This window comes from Polypterus senegalus, chromosome 2 (genome assembly GCF_016835505.1).
Source record: "Polypterus senegalus isolate Bchr_013 chromosome 2, ASM1683550v1, whole genome shotgun sequence".
Taxonomy (NCBI): Eukaryota; Metazoa; Chordata; class Cladistia; order Polypteriformes; family Polypteridae; genus Polypterus; species Polypterus senegalus.
In genome coordinates, this window is record NC_053155.1 from 318,778,131 (window position 1) to 318,795,419 (window position 17,289).

The following is a 17,289-nucleotide window of genomic DNA, read 5'->3' on the forward strand; positions in this document are numbered from 1 at the left end:
TCTTCACAACGGACTTCCAGTACAACACCAGTGCTTGTCACCAACAGAAATTCTCAGATGACTCCTCCATCATAGGCTGCATTAATAAAGGAGACGAGTCGGAGTACAGGAGGTCTATGGAGGTCTTTATCATGTGGTGCACGTACAACTCAATACTAGCAAGACTAAATAGCTGGTGGTGGACTTCTGGTAGGCTAAGAAGCCCTGAGCAGGGGGCATGGAAGTGGTGTAGAGGTGCAAGTACACAGAAAACTGACAACAACAAGAAGAGCAAGTTACTCTTACTTCATACAGCATGAAGATCTGAAACAGCTCTGACTCCTGACTTCAGAACATCTGGACCCTCTGCAGATTACCTGTCAGACACATAAGTGTGGTGGATGCTCTGATCTCCATGCTCCACACAACCTACTTCCACTTGAACAAAGCTGGCACCACAGTCAGGCTCATGTCCCAAGGTGTCTGCCAGCTCTGTGGGGACCTTCCACTATATTCTCCCTTTTCCCTGAGCTTATCGATGTGAAAGCATCCTGTGTGGTCTCAGGCTATTCCTGTGATTCTAAGGACTTCAGATTAGTTGCTCTTACTCCACACATCATGATAGACCTTTGAGATGCTGGTCCTGAAACAGTTTTGACCCCTGGTTTCAGAACATCTGGACCCTCTGCAGTTTGCCTATCACAAATGTGGAGGTGTGGTGGATGCTCTGATCTCCATAGTCCAAAGAGTCCACTCTCACCTGGACAAAACCAACACCACAGTAAAGCTCATGTCTCAAATGGCCTGTCAGCTGTGTGGGGTCCTTCCGCTCGTGTTCTCCCTTTCCCTGAGGTTACCGATGGTTCTCCCAGCTGTGTAAAACATCCTGTGTGGTCTCCGGGTACTCCTGTGATTCTAAGGACTTGCCTGAAACAGTTTTGACCCCTGGTTTCAGAACATCTGGACGTCTGCAGTTTGTCTGTCAGACACATTTAAGTGTGGCAGATGCTCTGATCTTCATGTTCCACAGAGTCCATTCTCACTTGGACAAAGCTGGCACCACAGTCAGGGTCAGGTCCCACAAGATGCTGAAAACGATGTGCCAGCCAGCTTTGTGGGGTCCATCCACTCGTGTTCTCACTTTCCCTGAGCTTATTGAAGTGAAAGCATCCTGTGTGGTCTCCTGTGATTCTAAGGACTTCAGATTAGTTGCACTTACTGCATACATCATGAAGACCTTTGAGGGGCTGGTCCTGAAAGAGTTTTGTCCCCTCGTTTCAGAACATCTGTGTCGTCTGTGGTTTGCCTATCAGACACATTTAAGTAAGCTCTCATCTCCATGCTCCACCAAGTCCACTCCCACCTGAACAAAGCCGGCACTGCAGTCAGGCTCATGTTCTTTGATTTTCCAGCACCTTTAATTCCATTCTGCCACATCTATTGGGGGAAAAAGCTCAATGCTTTGACTCTTGGTAACCCCACCATCTCCTGGATGATGGACCATCTGACCAACAGACAGCAGTTTGTGAGGCTGAGGGACTCTGTGTGTGTGTGTCAGAAATGGTGGTGTGTAATATTGGAGCACCTTAGGGAACTGTGCTGTCCCCCTTCCTGTTCACCCCTCTTCACAATGGACAACCAGTACAACACCAGTGCTTGTCATCTACGGCAATTCTCGGATGACTCCTCCATCAAAGGCTGCAATAATAAAGGAGACGAGTCAGAGTACAGGAGGTCTATGGAGGTTTTTGTCATGTGGTGCCCCTACAACTCAACATTAGCAAGGCTAAAGAGCTGGTGATGGACTTATGGTAGGCTAAGAAGCCTCTGAGACCACTAGTCACCATCCGGGGTGGGGAGAACATGTAAGTGGTGTAGATGTCCAAGTACACAGCAAACTGGACTGGTCTGACAACAACAAGAAGAACTTCCCACTCATTTGAGGTGTGCAGTGACTCCATCAGAAGCTGTCAGATGGCAGTCAGGCTGAATGTTGCCGTAGGGGTTTGCAAGAGCCGACATTTAATGAGCAAAAACACATGAAATGCAAAGGACACGGTGTTTGGGACCACGCAAACTAGTTACACGCTTGTCTGTCCGAGGTCTCGTGAATGTTGTATCGCGACAGAAGGGAGGAGGTTCAAAGAAGAAGGCGAAAAATGGAAACCCAACTCAGTACCCCTGGAGAACACAAAACATCGAGATGGCCAGGTGGCACGTTGATTAGCCATCCAAACACAGCAGGTTTTGGGAAATCTGAAAACCATTGGGTCGTGTAATTTGTCTCCCCCTGTGGTAGTTTGAAAGTGTGTCCTGGAGTGTAAGATTTTCAGTTTTGACTGCGTATGAGGAGTATGAGGTGACCAGAAAGAAAATGATAGACCAGCATGTAAAAGCCAAAGGCTAGAAGACCATCATCTCCAAGCAACTTGATGTTCCTATGACGACAGCTGCAAATATTATGATGAAGTTGAAGGTCCATGGGACTGTAGACCACCTGCCTGGTCATGGACGCAAGAAGAAAATCGACCCCAGAATGGCAAGAAGGAGTGTGAGAATGGCAGACAAAAAGCCAAAGACAACTTCTCAAGAGATACAAGATGAACTCCAAGGTGAAGGTCCATCAGGGTCTGATCACACCTTCCTTCACTTTTTGAGTGACAGTTGGCTCAATGGAAGAAGACCCAAGAGGACTCCACATAAAAAAAACAGACTGGAATTTGCTAAAATGCATACTGACAAGCCACACTGCTTCTGGGTGAAGGTCCTCTGGACAGATGAGACACAACTGGAGCTTTTCAGCAAGTCACATCAGCTGTGTGTCCACAGAAGTAAAAATGAGGCTTTCAAAGAAAAGACCACCAGAACTACTGTGAACATGGAGGAGCTGCTGTTATGTTTTGCTGTGTCTGGCATGAGATGTCTTGAGTCTGTGCAGGGAGCAATGAAATCTAAATGCCATCAAGACTTTCTGGAGTAAAACGTCCTGCCCACTGTCAGGGTGCTGTGTGTCAGTGGCAGGTCATGGGCCCTCCAACAGAATGAGGAGCCAAAACACACAGCAAAAAGCCCCCATGAATGGCAAAAGAACTGAATATTGGACTCTTCTGAAGTGGCCTTCTAGGAGCTCTGACTTGAAGCCTATGGAACATTTATGGAAAAAAATGAACCATGCAGTTTGGAGAAGACCCCCATCACACCTGACCCAGCTGGAGCAGTTTGCTCAGGGCAAGTGGGCCAAATGACAAGTGGGCAGGTGGCGATGTCTCATGGGGGGGCTCCAGGAATCACGTGTGCGCAGGGACTGCACACTCTAAAGGGTGGGCAACCAAGTAGGAGGTGAAGGACCCCATCATTGTTGTCGATGCCATTTCCATTTGCGTGATTATTTGAAATATTCTGTTGAATCAAAGCTCTAAACCCAAGTCTGATTCTTGTTAAGTTCAGAATAAACACTCATGGGTTCCATTGACTTTTTCCAGTTTCAAGCGATTCCAGAGACAATTGGGGGTTCTTCTTTTTCCATAGAGGGGTACTAACATCTTTGTCCATATCTGTAACGAGTAACTGAAGTAAATAAGAGGGCACCTGGGGTGGGAAAGTGGCTGCTTTCTTGCCAACAGAGTTATCAGGGATGAGAGGTGGCACCTCAATAGGAGAACAAGTGCGGAAGAAGTAAGACCCCATTGGCTGGTAAGTGGCATATAACCAAAAGGGTACTGAGCCATCGTGTGTCGTGTTAGTGCTTCTTAGAACTGGTGACAGTGAGTCTCTGTGACAGAGAGCTGGCATCACTCTTATGTGTACTTACTTAATGTAATGAGTGACTGGCAGGTGGGCGTCACTTGTGTAATTCTGTGCTCAGGTTCTCTCTGTGTCTATGTGTGTGAATGTTCATCTTAAGGGTGGAGGAGAACACCAACCAAGTAAACAGACTTGGCAAGTCTCCCAAATCCAACAATTACACAAAGTGCCAAGATCCAGAAACTGCATTTGGTAAATTTGACTGAAAATCACAGAACGTGTTGCCAGCTTTGCCCAGACATCTCTATGTTTCATGTTGCTACACAGACACGCCATCTTACCGAGCTCTGCTTCAACTCTTTTGCCTTCAGGCGGGATCGAAATCAATGGAGGTACTTTGGTTTGCTTTCCTGTGGAAAAACAGATAACAAGAGATGAAGTCCACCAGGCGTCTATTGTTTCTCACTATTTGCACTTTTACTCTCAGGCCGGTGTGCACTTTATACAACTTCAAGACTTCAGTGCCATCATTTCAAACCAAGACAGAGAGATGAGCTTTGAGCTTACGTGTGTGTCTCCATATTCATCGGTGGCTGAGTTTTCAAACACATGCAGACAGGTGTAGCTAACTAAACCAGGGGGACCTGCCTTTACATAAGAGTCACAAATTAGGACTATGGGAAGGAATCAGAAAAATCTTCTGTGGAGGATACAGTGGAGTCAGAAGGTATTGAGACACTTTTCCATTCTGCACATTGGGTTTTTTTTTTTGCATTTGACATTTTGTTTTTAAAGGTTACTTTTCCAATTTTGAGGGTCCGAGGGCTCAGTGTTAGTAGGCGTATGTCCTGCTTGCTACCCACACGACAATCAGAAGTTGCGATGTGTCATTTCAACATTGTTAACGGTGTGTGGGTCAGGAACTTTCAGGTTGTCCGAGATTCTGGATATTTCTGAAATATCTTTGTGAGAGTGAATTCTAGATTTTAATCAGGGCCGCCTTAATGCATGGGCACCTAGGAAGTTGCCCGGGGGGCCCCACGAGCACAGGGGCCCCAAGCTAATCTATGTATGTTGTGACTTGCTGAGTGGTTGTGTAGGTAGGGGCACCAGTGCACGGCTCTGCCCAGGGGCCTATAATGCTGCTAAGATGACCCTGATTTTAACTCTGGTTTTTGTTTAATTTCGACTATGAATTTTCCTAGCATTTAGGATTTGGAGCCTGATAATCCGACTTTTTGGACAAATTCTGTTTGGGAGTACAATTTTTAATCTTCTGGGCCTACAAACCTGATGTTCCTTTGCGTTGGCATAATCAACTAACACAGAACATGCGGATCTGACGAGACACATGCACAACTAATAAACGACTAATAATAAAAGTAATAATAATGATAATAATAATGATAATGATAATAATAATGATAATCTACTCTATGTATATAAAATCCTAAGCCTAAAAGTGCAACGATTTTATGTCACACTTTAAATCTGACTTATTTTTAAACCTACATACCGTATATCTTCAATTAGTGGCCGTCTCTTATTGACACCGTTTCCAATAAACGCCAGGTTTGAAGAGATGTCGCGACAAACAGACGCCAGTCTCCTTTAAGCGCCGGTCTGTAGTAAATGCCGATCTCCAATGACCCACCGCCTTTTCCGTATGCTAATCCTCTTTTCGCCACCCTTTGGACCCTGTTTGCTTTAATAAAAGCAGTGAGCGCTTTCTACAGCCTCCTTGGCTGGTCCGAGTCCTCACTGCATTGGCTCGTCCTCACTATTGGGTTCGAGGGAGTGTGCCACCTGTGGGCAACCCGGGCGTCACAACCACTAATTGTGAAAGTTTGATCGGCAGTGTCCTCACGGTGAGGTGGGATTTTTTTGCAGTGAAAACAAAACGTGTTACTAAAATGGCAATATTCAGCTTGCTAGTGACTGTGATTCTACTGCCACACCAGGGGTTGGCACTGTGTCTTAGCACCTTTCTCTCTTTCTTCCGCTGCAGACCAGATGAATGACAGATAGAAAACCTCTGACGTCACTTCCGGTGCTCTGCCATCTTTGCCAGTTCTGTTTTGAACTTGAGCCTCTGCAATAATTGTGTATTTTTTTTGTTGTTACCTTTGCTACATCCACTTGTTCAAGGGTGGCCATCTTGGCACCCCAACTTGTTATCGTTGTCCTCTGTTTCTGACCCTCCAGAACTAATAAAAGACATTAGAACTTCGACAGGAATGGAAAGAAGAAAATATGAAGGATGCCCACAGTTCCTTATCTTTGGCATCAACCGCAGCCTCGATTGACAATCGTCATGACGTGGTGGATACATTTCGACTTTTAGGACTGGAGGTCCATGTGTTCCACTAGCAATCAAATAAAATGGAATTGTGGAATAAATGGTAAAATAATTCAACTTTTTAATGGCAATTCTTGGTTATAAAACTAAGGCCAAATTCACAATCTGTGGGGAAGAAAACTCCAAGCATACAAAACCATGAGAAGGCACCGAATATGAAAGAACAATACTCTTCACAAAACCTACAGGATTTAAGGGATCTAGTACTCCCATAACTTGTGGCTGGGCATCTAGAAGGTTCTCAAAGGCGACTAAAGGTGATTGGAACCTGGAAGAGCACCAGGCCACAAAAACCTCAACTCGAATACTCCAAATATTCAGGTGGCAACCTAAGGTGAGGCTGGACTGGCCCCTCAAGTAATTCTTGGAAGCCACACCTGCAGGGACACCTGCAGGGACACCTGGGGCCACGAGGGGAGCTCAAGAACTCCCTGGAGCAGATTTCTTAAAATAATTGTTGTTGTGACCCAATTTTGCCCTTCAGAGTGTCCTCGAGACCCATTTTCTTTATGATCTTCAAAATGGGAGAGGTCCCCCATTTTTAAAGATTTACAGGTGGGGTGGTCCACCATTGGAGGGTCACCACCATTCTTCAGAATGGGGTCGGTAAGATTGTGCAAGATCATCAGAGCAATGTCTATTGGTTAGTCAACCCACCGCAACCCTACGTGACCCCCTCACATTAAATACAGCAGTGACTCGTGACCCCTGGTGGCAACGCATGATCTGTAGTTTAAGAAACCCTCTCCTAGGGCATCCCTGACCAAAATGGAGGTATTGCTTATGGATCCTTTGGTCTGTCTGGTCACAAACCAGGTGAGCTTCAAGTTGGGTGAGGAGCAGAGGCAGGAGTTCATCTGAGTGGAAGGAGGAAGAGGAGAAGAAGCCAAAGGGTCAAAGAAGAGGACTACTTGTGTGGCCTGGGGAGTGAGTAGCAGTTACTGCCCCCCATACTGAAGTACCTGCTCAGGAGGGTCAAGAGGAGCCGCAGTTTATTGTTTTGTGTTATTTTGTGTTCTACCTGAGTGTATTTTTACTGAGATAACAACATTTCAACATTTCCTTATTTAATACTTCAATGCAAAAAGTGCATAACACAAATAGATCGACTCCCACCTGAAACCTGCAGTGACAGCGACCTCCTCATCTTCATCAGGGTCCCGTTGTGGGTGTAGTGAAACTCGCAGGTGTAAAGGCCAGCGTCTGTGAGGTAGACGATATTCAAGTGCAGGTCGCCATTTTTAATTTTCAGCGATTCTCTTTTTACTTCATTCATTAAAATCTGTTTGCCATCCTAAAAACAAAGAGAAAAAGAAAAATGAAGTTTAATGTAAAAACAATGGAAATAGGGCAGCACAGTGGCGCAGTGGTAGCGCTGCCACCTTGCAGTAAGGGTTTGCTTCCCGGGTCCTCCCTGCGTGGAGTTTGCATGTTCTCCCCGTGTCTGCATGGGTTTCCTCCCACAGTCCAAAGACATGCAGGTTAGGTGGATTGGCAGTTCTAAATTGTCTCTAGTGTGTGCTTGGTGTGTGGGTGTGCCCTGCAGTGGGCTGGCACCCTGCCTGGAGATTTGTTTCCTGCCTTGTGCCCTGTGTTGGCTGAGATTGGCTCCAGCAGACCCCTGTGACCCTGTAGTTAGGATATAGCACATTGGATGATGGGTGGATTATATGATAGATAGATAGATAGATAGATAGATAGATAGATAGATAGATAGATAGATAGATAGATAGATAGATGTGAAAGGCACTATAAAATAGATAGATAGATAGATAGATAGATAGATAGATAGATAGATAGATAGATAGATGTGAAAGGCACTATATAATAGATAGATAGATAGATAGATACTTTATTAATCCCAAGGGGAAATTCACATTACAAAAATTCAAATGAAAGCATGGGCAGCATGGTGGCGCAGTGGGTAGCGCTGCTGCCTCACAGTTAGGAGACCCGGGTTCGTTTCCCGGGTCCTCCCTGCGTGGAGTTTGCATGTTCTCCCCGTGTCTGCATGGGTTTCCTCCCACAGTCCAAAGACATGCAGGTTAGGTGGATTGGCAATCCTAAATTGTCTCTAGTGTGTGCTTGGTGTGTGGGTGTGCCCTGCAGTGGGCTGGCACCCTGTCCCGGGGTTTGTTTCCTGCCTTGCACCCTGTTTTGGCTGGGATTGGCTCCAGCAGACCCCCATGACCCTGTAGTTAGGATATAGCGGGTTGGATAATGGATGGATGGGTGTACACCCCTTGGTGTACTGAGTGTGTGCATTTTTACTTTTATAAATGGCAACCAGCAGATAACAGTGCCCACTCGGTACCATCAGAGTTTGATGATTGGGGGAGAAAAGAGCCCCCCTTAAGTTTACTTTCAAATAACTGGACAAACCACTGAACCTCAATGTCAGCAGCAGCAGGGCTGGAGTGGTAAAGTCAGCCATTCACCAAAAATCACTTTGGGGGTGGATGACAGGGACAGGACAACCGAGCCAATAAGAAATAAGATAGATACGTTGGAGCTCTGCCTGGTGGTCTGCTCTTCCAGAGATGAGATGACCCCTTCTGGGAGCTTCTTGGTCTGGAGTGGCTGGTTTGGACGGCGCAAAGTCAGTTGGGTGGAATAAAAGACAATAATGTCAGTGACAGCGCCCCCTCATGACCTGGAGTGAGTGGTGATGATTACCTCTGATGAGCCCAGAAGCTGATAGATAGATAGATAGATAGATAGATAGATAGATAGATAGATAGATAGATAGATAGATAGATGAAAGGCACTATATGATAGATAGATAGATAGATAGATAGATAGATAGATAGATAGATAGATAGATAGATAGATAGATAGATAGATAGATAGATAGATAGATAGATGAAAGGCACTATATAATAGATAGATAGATGAAAGGCACTATATAATAGTTAGATAGATAGATAGATAGATAGATAGATAGATAGATAGATAGATAGATAGATAGATAGATAGATAGATAGATGAAAGGCACTATATAATAGATAGATAGATGAAAGGCACTATATAATAGTTAGATAGATAGATAGATAGATAGATAGATAGATAGTTAGTGTCACACACGTGTGCATGGGAAGCAGCTGAAGGGCTTAGACAATACTGTTTATACATCTGCCCAGGAGGGATGCGCTGACGCTCTTTCTGAGTTCTCTGCAGGTCTTCACCGGGAAATCCCACCAGGAGCCGCCATTTCCAGGAAGGACACACCACCTCCGGTTCCGGCCCCAAGAATGAGGTCACTTCCGGTTCCGGCCCCAAGGGTGATGTCACTTCCAGTTCCGGCCCAGAGGACGACATCATTTCCGCCCTCTGAGCTATAAAGCTCACTGCCTTTGCTTAGGCAGGCAGTTCTGTCTTGGACTCTGTTGTGTAAACAACTGTTTTGAAAATGCCTCAATTTCTATTGCAGCCGGGAAACCGCATTAAACGGGTGGCTGCCCCAAACCTTTCCACGCCTCTGGTCTCCAGTTATTACAGTGGCGTAGTCGGCAGGATGGTGTCCCGAAGAACCGGGACACGGACCTTCAAGGAACCAGGTGGGTGAGTACGGGGCGAGTTTCGGGCAGGGAGTGCGCCGGAGGGTCAGGAAGGACGCGGTGCAGGCTCTGCTCCACGAGCATAACCCGGGGCTACCAACCCATCTCGTGGAGAAGGTAGAGGGGACCCACAGGCGGGGGCTGGCTTCTGGGGAAAACACACGAGTGGCTCAGTATGCTCTTCTGGGTAGGAAAGCCGAGCCGCCCATCGGGACCAAGGTCCCTGTTAGCGATGGGCTGTCCCCAGGCCGGCAGGTAAAGAATATAATAGACTGGGAGTTTAACCCAACAAAGGGCTGTCAGAGCAGGCTATGGCTCTCTGGCAACAGGTGGGTGAGTGGCTACGCCATTTGATTTGACCCCTTGCAAATAGTGCAGCAAGTGGCCTGTTTTTGCTGCTACAGCGAATACCCCAGGAATTTGCCCAGCCGGCCTGGGAGAATTCCATTCCTGGACGAGCTGCTACAGCTCTTGCAACCCCAGAGGCCGGCTGTGAAACCGGGAGGGCAGACCAGCCGCTCTGTGGACTACCCGGAGTTATGTCCTACAAAGCAGTCCCTTCCACGCAATCCAGAGTCGCGGGCCGTCTGGCTTGCGACCTGTCGGGAACAAGGCGGACCGTAGGGGACAATGGCGGGGTTGTTTGTGTGCCCTTAGCAATCCCTGGCGGATAAACATACGGGAGAGCTTATTATTAATGGACATATGGTAACAGCGCTGTTTGATTCCGGCAGTAGCGTGTCTGTCGTTGCTCGCCGTTTTGTTCTACCGCAACAATGGATTAAAAAAAAGACCAGTCTAAAATGTATACACGGAGATATCCGCTCGTACAATACCGCCCGATGTTACGTATGTCTCGGAGGAACCCTTCGCGGCTTACGTGCGGTACACCGGATCCTCCGTTTCCGTAATCCTCGGGCGGACTGGTCTGACAGTAACGCGTAGTTTAGAAAGCATTCCCCGAAAAGCTTTTGGCCTCGTTATAGATGATAAAGACTCATCTCAAGCTGCTTCCACACCGTGTAATCAGCCGACAGGGAGTGGGGCGGTAGGCCAAGAGAGTGACGAAGATACTCCCGGACCGTCGCGGGCTACTACGTCATCCACTAGCGCCCCGGCAGCGAGGGAGGATTCTCCGCCCTTGAGGTCAGACGGACCCGCTCTCTGAGTTGCACTTTCAGTTTAGAGCGACTCCGGCTTCTTTCAAGAGAACAGTGGAATGGCGACTCTCTGAAGCACATAAAGAATGCAGTGGTTCTCGTTAGCGGCCAGCGCGCATTTGCCCATGCCACAGGGACCTCACTTTGTCATGGATAATGAATTATTGTATCGGGTTGCTGAACATGAGGGAAGGTCCGGAAGTTGTTGCTAGTCCGCGGACCTACCGGCGGCAGGTTTGCGAGTTAGCCCACTCTCACCTTCTTGGAGGCCATCTCGGCTCCGATAAAACATTAGAGCGCATTAAGCTCCGTTTTTTTTGGCCGGGGATTAATGAGGAGGTTCGCCGCTTTTGCATTTCCTGCCCGGAGTGTCAACTGCGGCAAATTCCTAGGAAGGACCGTGCTCCTCTGATTCCCCTTCCCCTTATTGACGTTCCCTTTGACAGGATTGGGGTGGATATAGTAGGACCCCTGGAGCCCTCAGCCGAGGATATAAATATATACTCGTCCTCGTGGATTATGCAACCCGATTCCCTGAAGCCGTTCCATTGCTCGGCTACCACTAAAAATATTGCACGGAACTAGTAGGAGTCTTTTCACGGGTGGGCATTCCTAGAAGTCCTGACGGACCAAGGAACGCCTTTCACCTCGGAAACGTTCAAGGAGACTGCCAAGTTACTGAAAATAAAGCATTTAAAAACCTCGGTGTATCATCCTCAAACCGATGGGCTAGTGGAGAGATTCAACCAAACTCTCAAGCAAATGCTACGTAAGGTAGTCAGCAAGGATGGGAGGAATTGGGACCAACTCCTCCCCCTTGTCCTCTTTGCCTACCGGGAAGTCCCTCAAGCCTCTACGGGGTTCTCTCCCTTTGAATTACTATACGGAAGACAGCCCCGGGGCTTATTAGATATTTTAAAAGAGGGCTGGGAAGGGGAGGCACAGCCCTCCACTAACATTTTGGAGTATATCGCCCAATTCGCGATAGATTTGATGCAATAAGACCTATACTAAAAGTCATATCGAGGAGGCACAATCAGCACAGGCCGCCTGTATGACCGTGGCACGACTCTCCGGGAGTTCCAACCGGGGGATTGCGTCATGGTATTGGTTCCTACTTCACACTCTAAACTGCTCGCACATTGGCTAGGCCCCTCTGAAATTAAGGAGAGGAAGGGATTGGTCGACTATTTGGTGAAACAGCCCAATCGCCGACCAGCTGGCGAATATATCATGTAAACCTGCTGAAACCGTGGAAGGAGAGGGATCCCGATCCCTCCTCCGGACAGCCCTGCTCTCTCTTGCGAAGTAAGTGCCCTTAATTTCGAACAGCTATCTCCCAGACAGAGACAGGAGCTCGAAGCAGCTATCCGCTCGGTCCCAGAGGTGGTAAGTGAACAGCCAGGTCGGACCTCTCTGATTGCGCGACATATTGACTGACCGGGGTGATCGTCCGTGGCGACCCTACAGACTCCCGGAGGCAAAGAAAGTAGAAGTGGAACTGGAAATCAAGCGAATGCTGGCACTAGGAGTGATCGAGGAAAGTAGTAGTCCCTGGTCCAGCCCCATCGTCTTGATTGCTAAGCCTGACGGCAGTTGGAGGTTTTGCAATGACTTCCGTCGGCTCAACCAAGTTTCCCGATTTGATGCTTATCCCATGCCTCGCGTGGGCGACCTCCTCGAGACTGGGACCAGCCAAATTCTTGACTACACTTGACATGACAAAGGGGTACTGGCAGGTTCCTTTAAGTCCGAAGAAGAAAAAACGCGTTTAGCACTCCTAGCGGACACTGGCAGTATCGTGTCCTTCCATTGGGTTACACGGGCCTGCGACTTTTCAGCGTCTGGTGGACAAAGTGCTCCGGCCCCATAACTCGTTCTGTGCTGCCTATCTGGATGGCGTTGTCATCTATTCCAGCACCTGGAAGGAGCACATACAGCAGGTCACAGCAGTATTACGGACATTGGGAGAGGCGGGCTCGCATCAACCCCAAGAAATGTTACTTGGTTGAGAAGCCAAATATTTGGGCTACCTAGTGGGCGGGGTACTGTGAGGCCACAGTGTTCCAAGTTGCAAGCCATAATGGCCTGGCCCGTCCAAAACCAAGCGGCAAGTCCAATCCTTTCTCGGTTTGGCGGGTACTACCGCCGGTTTGTGCCTCGTTTCTCCGAGAGCGGCGCCTTGACCGACTTGACAAAGAAAAGAGCTCCTAATACGGTGGTATGGTCTGATAAAGCGGGGCTGCATTCAGTGACTTAAAAGGGCTCTGACTTCAGCACCTATCTTAATCTCCCTAACTTCTCTCTCCCTTTTGTCCTCCAGGCGGACGCTTGGACACAGGCTTGGGAGCCGTGTTGAGCCAAAGCGTCGGCGGTGTTGAACACCCGTTATGTACCTGAGCGGAAACTGTTGGACCGGGAGACCAGGTACGCGGCGGTGGAGAAAGAGGCTCTGGCGATCAAATGGGCGGTGACTCAGCTGCGGTACTACCTCTTGGGTCGCGTGTTCACTCTGGTGACGGATCATGCGCCTTTAAAGTGGATGGCCCTTCACAGGGAGTCGAATCCGCGGGTCACGAGGTGGTTTCTTGACCTGCAGCAGTACAAATATACGCTCGTTCATCGACAGGGGTCCCTTCATGCCACGCCGATGCCCTCTCCCGGGCCCACGACCTCTCGGTGCAGGTAGCCCGACCCGGCGGGTCTGGGCTGAGGGGAGTCTTGTCACACTGCGTGTGCATGGGAAGCAGCTGAAGGGCTTAGACAATACTGTTTATACATCTGCCCAGGGGGGGGCGGGGTGCACTGACGCTCTTTCTGAGTTCTCTGCAGGTCTTACCCGGGAAATCCCACCAGGAGCCGCCATTTCCAGGAAGGACACACCACCTCCGGTTCCGGCCCCAAGAATGAGGTCACTTCCGGTTCCGGCCCCAAGGGTGATGTCACTTCCAGTTCCGGCCCAGAGGACGACATCATTTCCGCCCTCTGAGCTATAAAGCTCACTGCCTTTGCTTAGGCAGGCAGTTCTGTCTTGGACTCTGTTGTGTAAACAACTGTTTTGAAAATGCCTCAATTTCTATTGCAGCCGGGAAACCGCATTAAACGGGTGGCTGCCCCAAACCTTTCCACGCCTCTGGTCTCCAGTTATTACAATAGATAGATAGATAGATAGATAGATAGATAGATAGATGAAAGGCACTATATAATAGATAGATAGATGAAAGGCACTATATAATCGATAGATAGATAGATAGATAGATAGATAGATAGATAGATAGATAGATAGATAGATAGATAGATAGATAGATGAAAGGCACTATATAATAGATAGATAGATAGATAGATGAACGGCACTATATAATACAGATAGATAGATAGATAGATAGATAGATAGATAGATAGAACTTTATTTATTTAACTATATTGTTATTTTGTTTGCATTAAAATCTTTGCATCGATGAAAACAGATAATGGGAATGCAGCCCTGAAAGTATATTAACCTTAAGGCCCAAATTGGACATTCCCAGAGACTTCAGACTTCAGATCCCAGGAATCGTAATCTTAACCTTATGCAGGCAGATTTGAAATTTAAATGCGGTGAATTTGCAACAGAATGGGGCTATCATGAAACTAAAAACAAATCTGTCCTGAGACCACCGTCATTGCTGTGCTGAGTAGCGGTTTTCGTGATACGCCCCACGCTGCTGCATTCACGCCTGGCACATCCAGTCGACTTAGTCTGTCATCCCCGTTCCACAGCTACATTTCTCCTGTAATAAACTGACTATGTGAGCACATGGAGGAGCAGCGCCAATGCTTATGCAATTCTGCACTGAAACGTTGTAGCACCTGACATTATGTACTAAATGTGATGAAATAAAGTTGCCCCCTTATTCACACCTGTTGCTGTGTAATGAGAGTCACGCAGGCCTGGTGCCATCGTGGCACTCCTCTGCTGGTTTGGCTCCTTTCATTTGTGTGAATGTGAGTGGCGTCAGTTGAGCTAAAGCTTCCATTTAATGTGATGGTGTACTTGGGTGCAGCCATCTGGGGGATGAACACACAATGACCACCCTAGCCACATCAGCCAAAATGGGACCTCCTTTCCTTTGGGTGGTGATTTGGGCTTTTTGAGCTCTTATCATGAAGCAGGCAAACTTCATTACAAATCTGTGATGCCAATAATGCCAGGCCCTTCTGTACCACAAAACATCGATAGCCCCCCAACATATTTTATAATAAATTACGTTGATGGTCAAAAAATTGATAAGAATGTAAGGCTCACCTTATACCATTTCACAGGGGAACTTCTTGACACATCATAACACTGTCGACCAGGACACGTTAACTCCACTGCCATGCTGACCACTACGTACTTAGTAAGAAGCTCCTGGTCATCACAGCGTGTTCTGTTTTTTACATCTTCAATGCCTGTGTAGACAGAAGACAAAGATCCACTTTATTTGGTCAAGAATATTAAAAGAAACACATAACCATCCATTCATCCACCCATGTGTTGATCCGTCTCTCATCCACCCACTCATCTGTGTCTCCATCCACTCGTCTATTTTCTGCACCTCATTTTTTTTTTCACTACCAGGTCAAGGAAAACTTCGTAGGACAAAAGGCAGGCGCCAACCGTGAACAGGAGACCCCCACAGTGGATCAGCACAATTATGATTAATCCTTTCATTTTTCATCCATTCATCTACTGATTAATTGATCCATCCATCCATTCACCAACTGATCAAGGGTTCCACCCATCCTTTTACTGATTAACCGAAACACCCATTCATCTACTAACTCCATCCATCCTTCCACTTACTGAATGACTCAATCGTTTGCTGATCCTGTCATTTTCTTTTTTAATTTTATTAATTTTATTGTAATCATCCATCCATCCATCCATTTTCTAACCCGCTGAATCCGAATACAGGGTCAAGGGGGTCTGCCGGAGCCAATCCCAGCCAACACAGGGCACAAGGCAAGAACCAATCCTGGGCAGGGTGCCAACCCACCGCAGGACACACACAAACACACCAAGCACACACCAGGGCCAATTTAGAATCGCCAATCCACCTAACCTGCATGTCTTTGGATCGTGGGAGGAAACGGGCGCCGGAAGAAACCCGCAGACACGGGGAGAACATGCAAACTCCACGCAGGGAGGACCCGGGAAGCGAACCCAAACGGGTCTCCTAACTGCGAGGCAGCAGCGCTACCACTGCGCCACCGTGCCGCCCTCATACAAATCAATCAATCAATTTTTACAAAAAAAAGTAGGATTGAAAACAAGTCGAGAGAGAGAGAGAATGGCCAACGGGGTAAAACTTAAGGTTTTTAAACCTACCTAAATTGATGAGTTTAATAGGACAATAGAGATGAATACATCATTCTTTACATTAGAACACTCTGGACGAGAACAGGCCATTCAGCCCAACAAAGCTCGCCAGTCCTGTCCACTGGTTTCCTCCAAGTAAACATCAAGTCGAGTTTTGAAAGTCCCTAACGTCTTACTGTCTACCACACTACTTGGTCGCTTATTCCAAGTGTCTATCGTTCTTTGTGTAAAGAAAAACTAACTAATGTTTGTGTGAAATGGAGAAGAAAAAGAAATGCGGAGAGAATTGCTTATTTATTCTAAATATTATTGACTAGATCCTGCCATGTTTTGAAAGAAAATCTGTACAGATCCTCTAACTGAGTATTTTTCGCACTGACTTAAAAGAGGAGAGCTTGGATTCTACCAGTTTATCAGAATAAGTCTGCGTGCCAGTAGTGTCGTGAAGCCAATCACAGTTTGTTTGTCCTTCTCCTCTTTAAGCCCCTCTGGAAGAACCCCAAACACAGCTGTTAATGGGTTAGGAGGGATTGGGACCCCAAGGCTGTCTGAAAGGTAATTAAAAAGTATGGTCCAGAATGATGTTAATTTGGTGCAGGCCCAGAACATGTGACCCAGTGAGGCTGGAGCTCGACTGCAGCGTTCACAGGTAGGATCTCGCCATGGAAACATTTTGGACGATTTTAAGCGAGACAGATGTGCTCGATGTATAATTAAATAATTGTATGCTTTGCGCATATGGAGCTCGAGTGAAGTCTCTGCATTGCTACTTTCCACTCCTTTTCTGATATATTGATTAGGAGACCTTTTTCCCAGTGTCCTCTTGGATCTTTGAAAGGGAGGGACTGCAAAATAATTTTATATATTGCAGAGATGCTGTCTAAGCCCTTTTCCAGCATGGACGAGGGTGCAAGCAGAGGCATAGCTTGGGTTTAAAGCGCCCGGGGACAACTGAAGATTTCATGTCCCGTCCTGTTTGCCAGAATGTAATGGGGAAGGGAAAGAAATGTATTTAAAATAATAGTAGTTTAAGAAAAAAATGTCATATAAGTCTATGAAAATGAGAACGCCGCCTCGTGTTCTTTAAAATCTAAATCTGTCATTAGATTTTGTAAGAAAAAATTAGTTTTCCACATTTAAAAATGATTT

General features: G+C 47.0%; 1 protein-coding gene across 2 annotated transcripts in view; it reads right to left on the reverse strand.

Moving 5' to 3' along the window:
• Window positions 1-17,289, reverse strand: part of LOC120524085 (interleukin-18 receptor accessory protein-like) — a 64,888-nt gene that overhangs the window by 22,845 nt on the left and 24,754 nt on the right. For both annotated transcript variants that reach the window (XM_039745942.1, XM_039745941.1), the window contains exons 2-4: window positions 15,085-15,230; window positions 7,199-7,376; window positions 4,065-4,133 (exon numbers count right to left, since the gene is read on the reverse strand). In XM_039745942.1, the coding sequence (XP_039601876.1) occupies window positions 4,065-4,133; window positions 7,199-7,376; window positions 15,085-15,159 (322 nt within the window). In that variant the 5' untranslated portion in view covers window positions 15,160-15,230. The remainder of the gene's footprint in view (window positions 1-4,064; window positions 4,134-7,198; window positions 7,377-15,084; window positions 15,231-17,289) is intronic.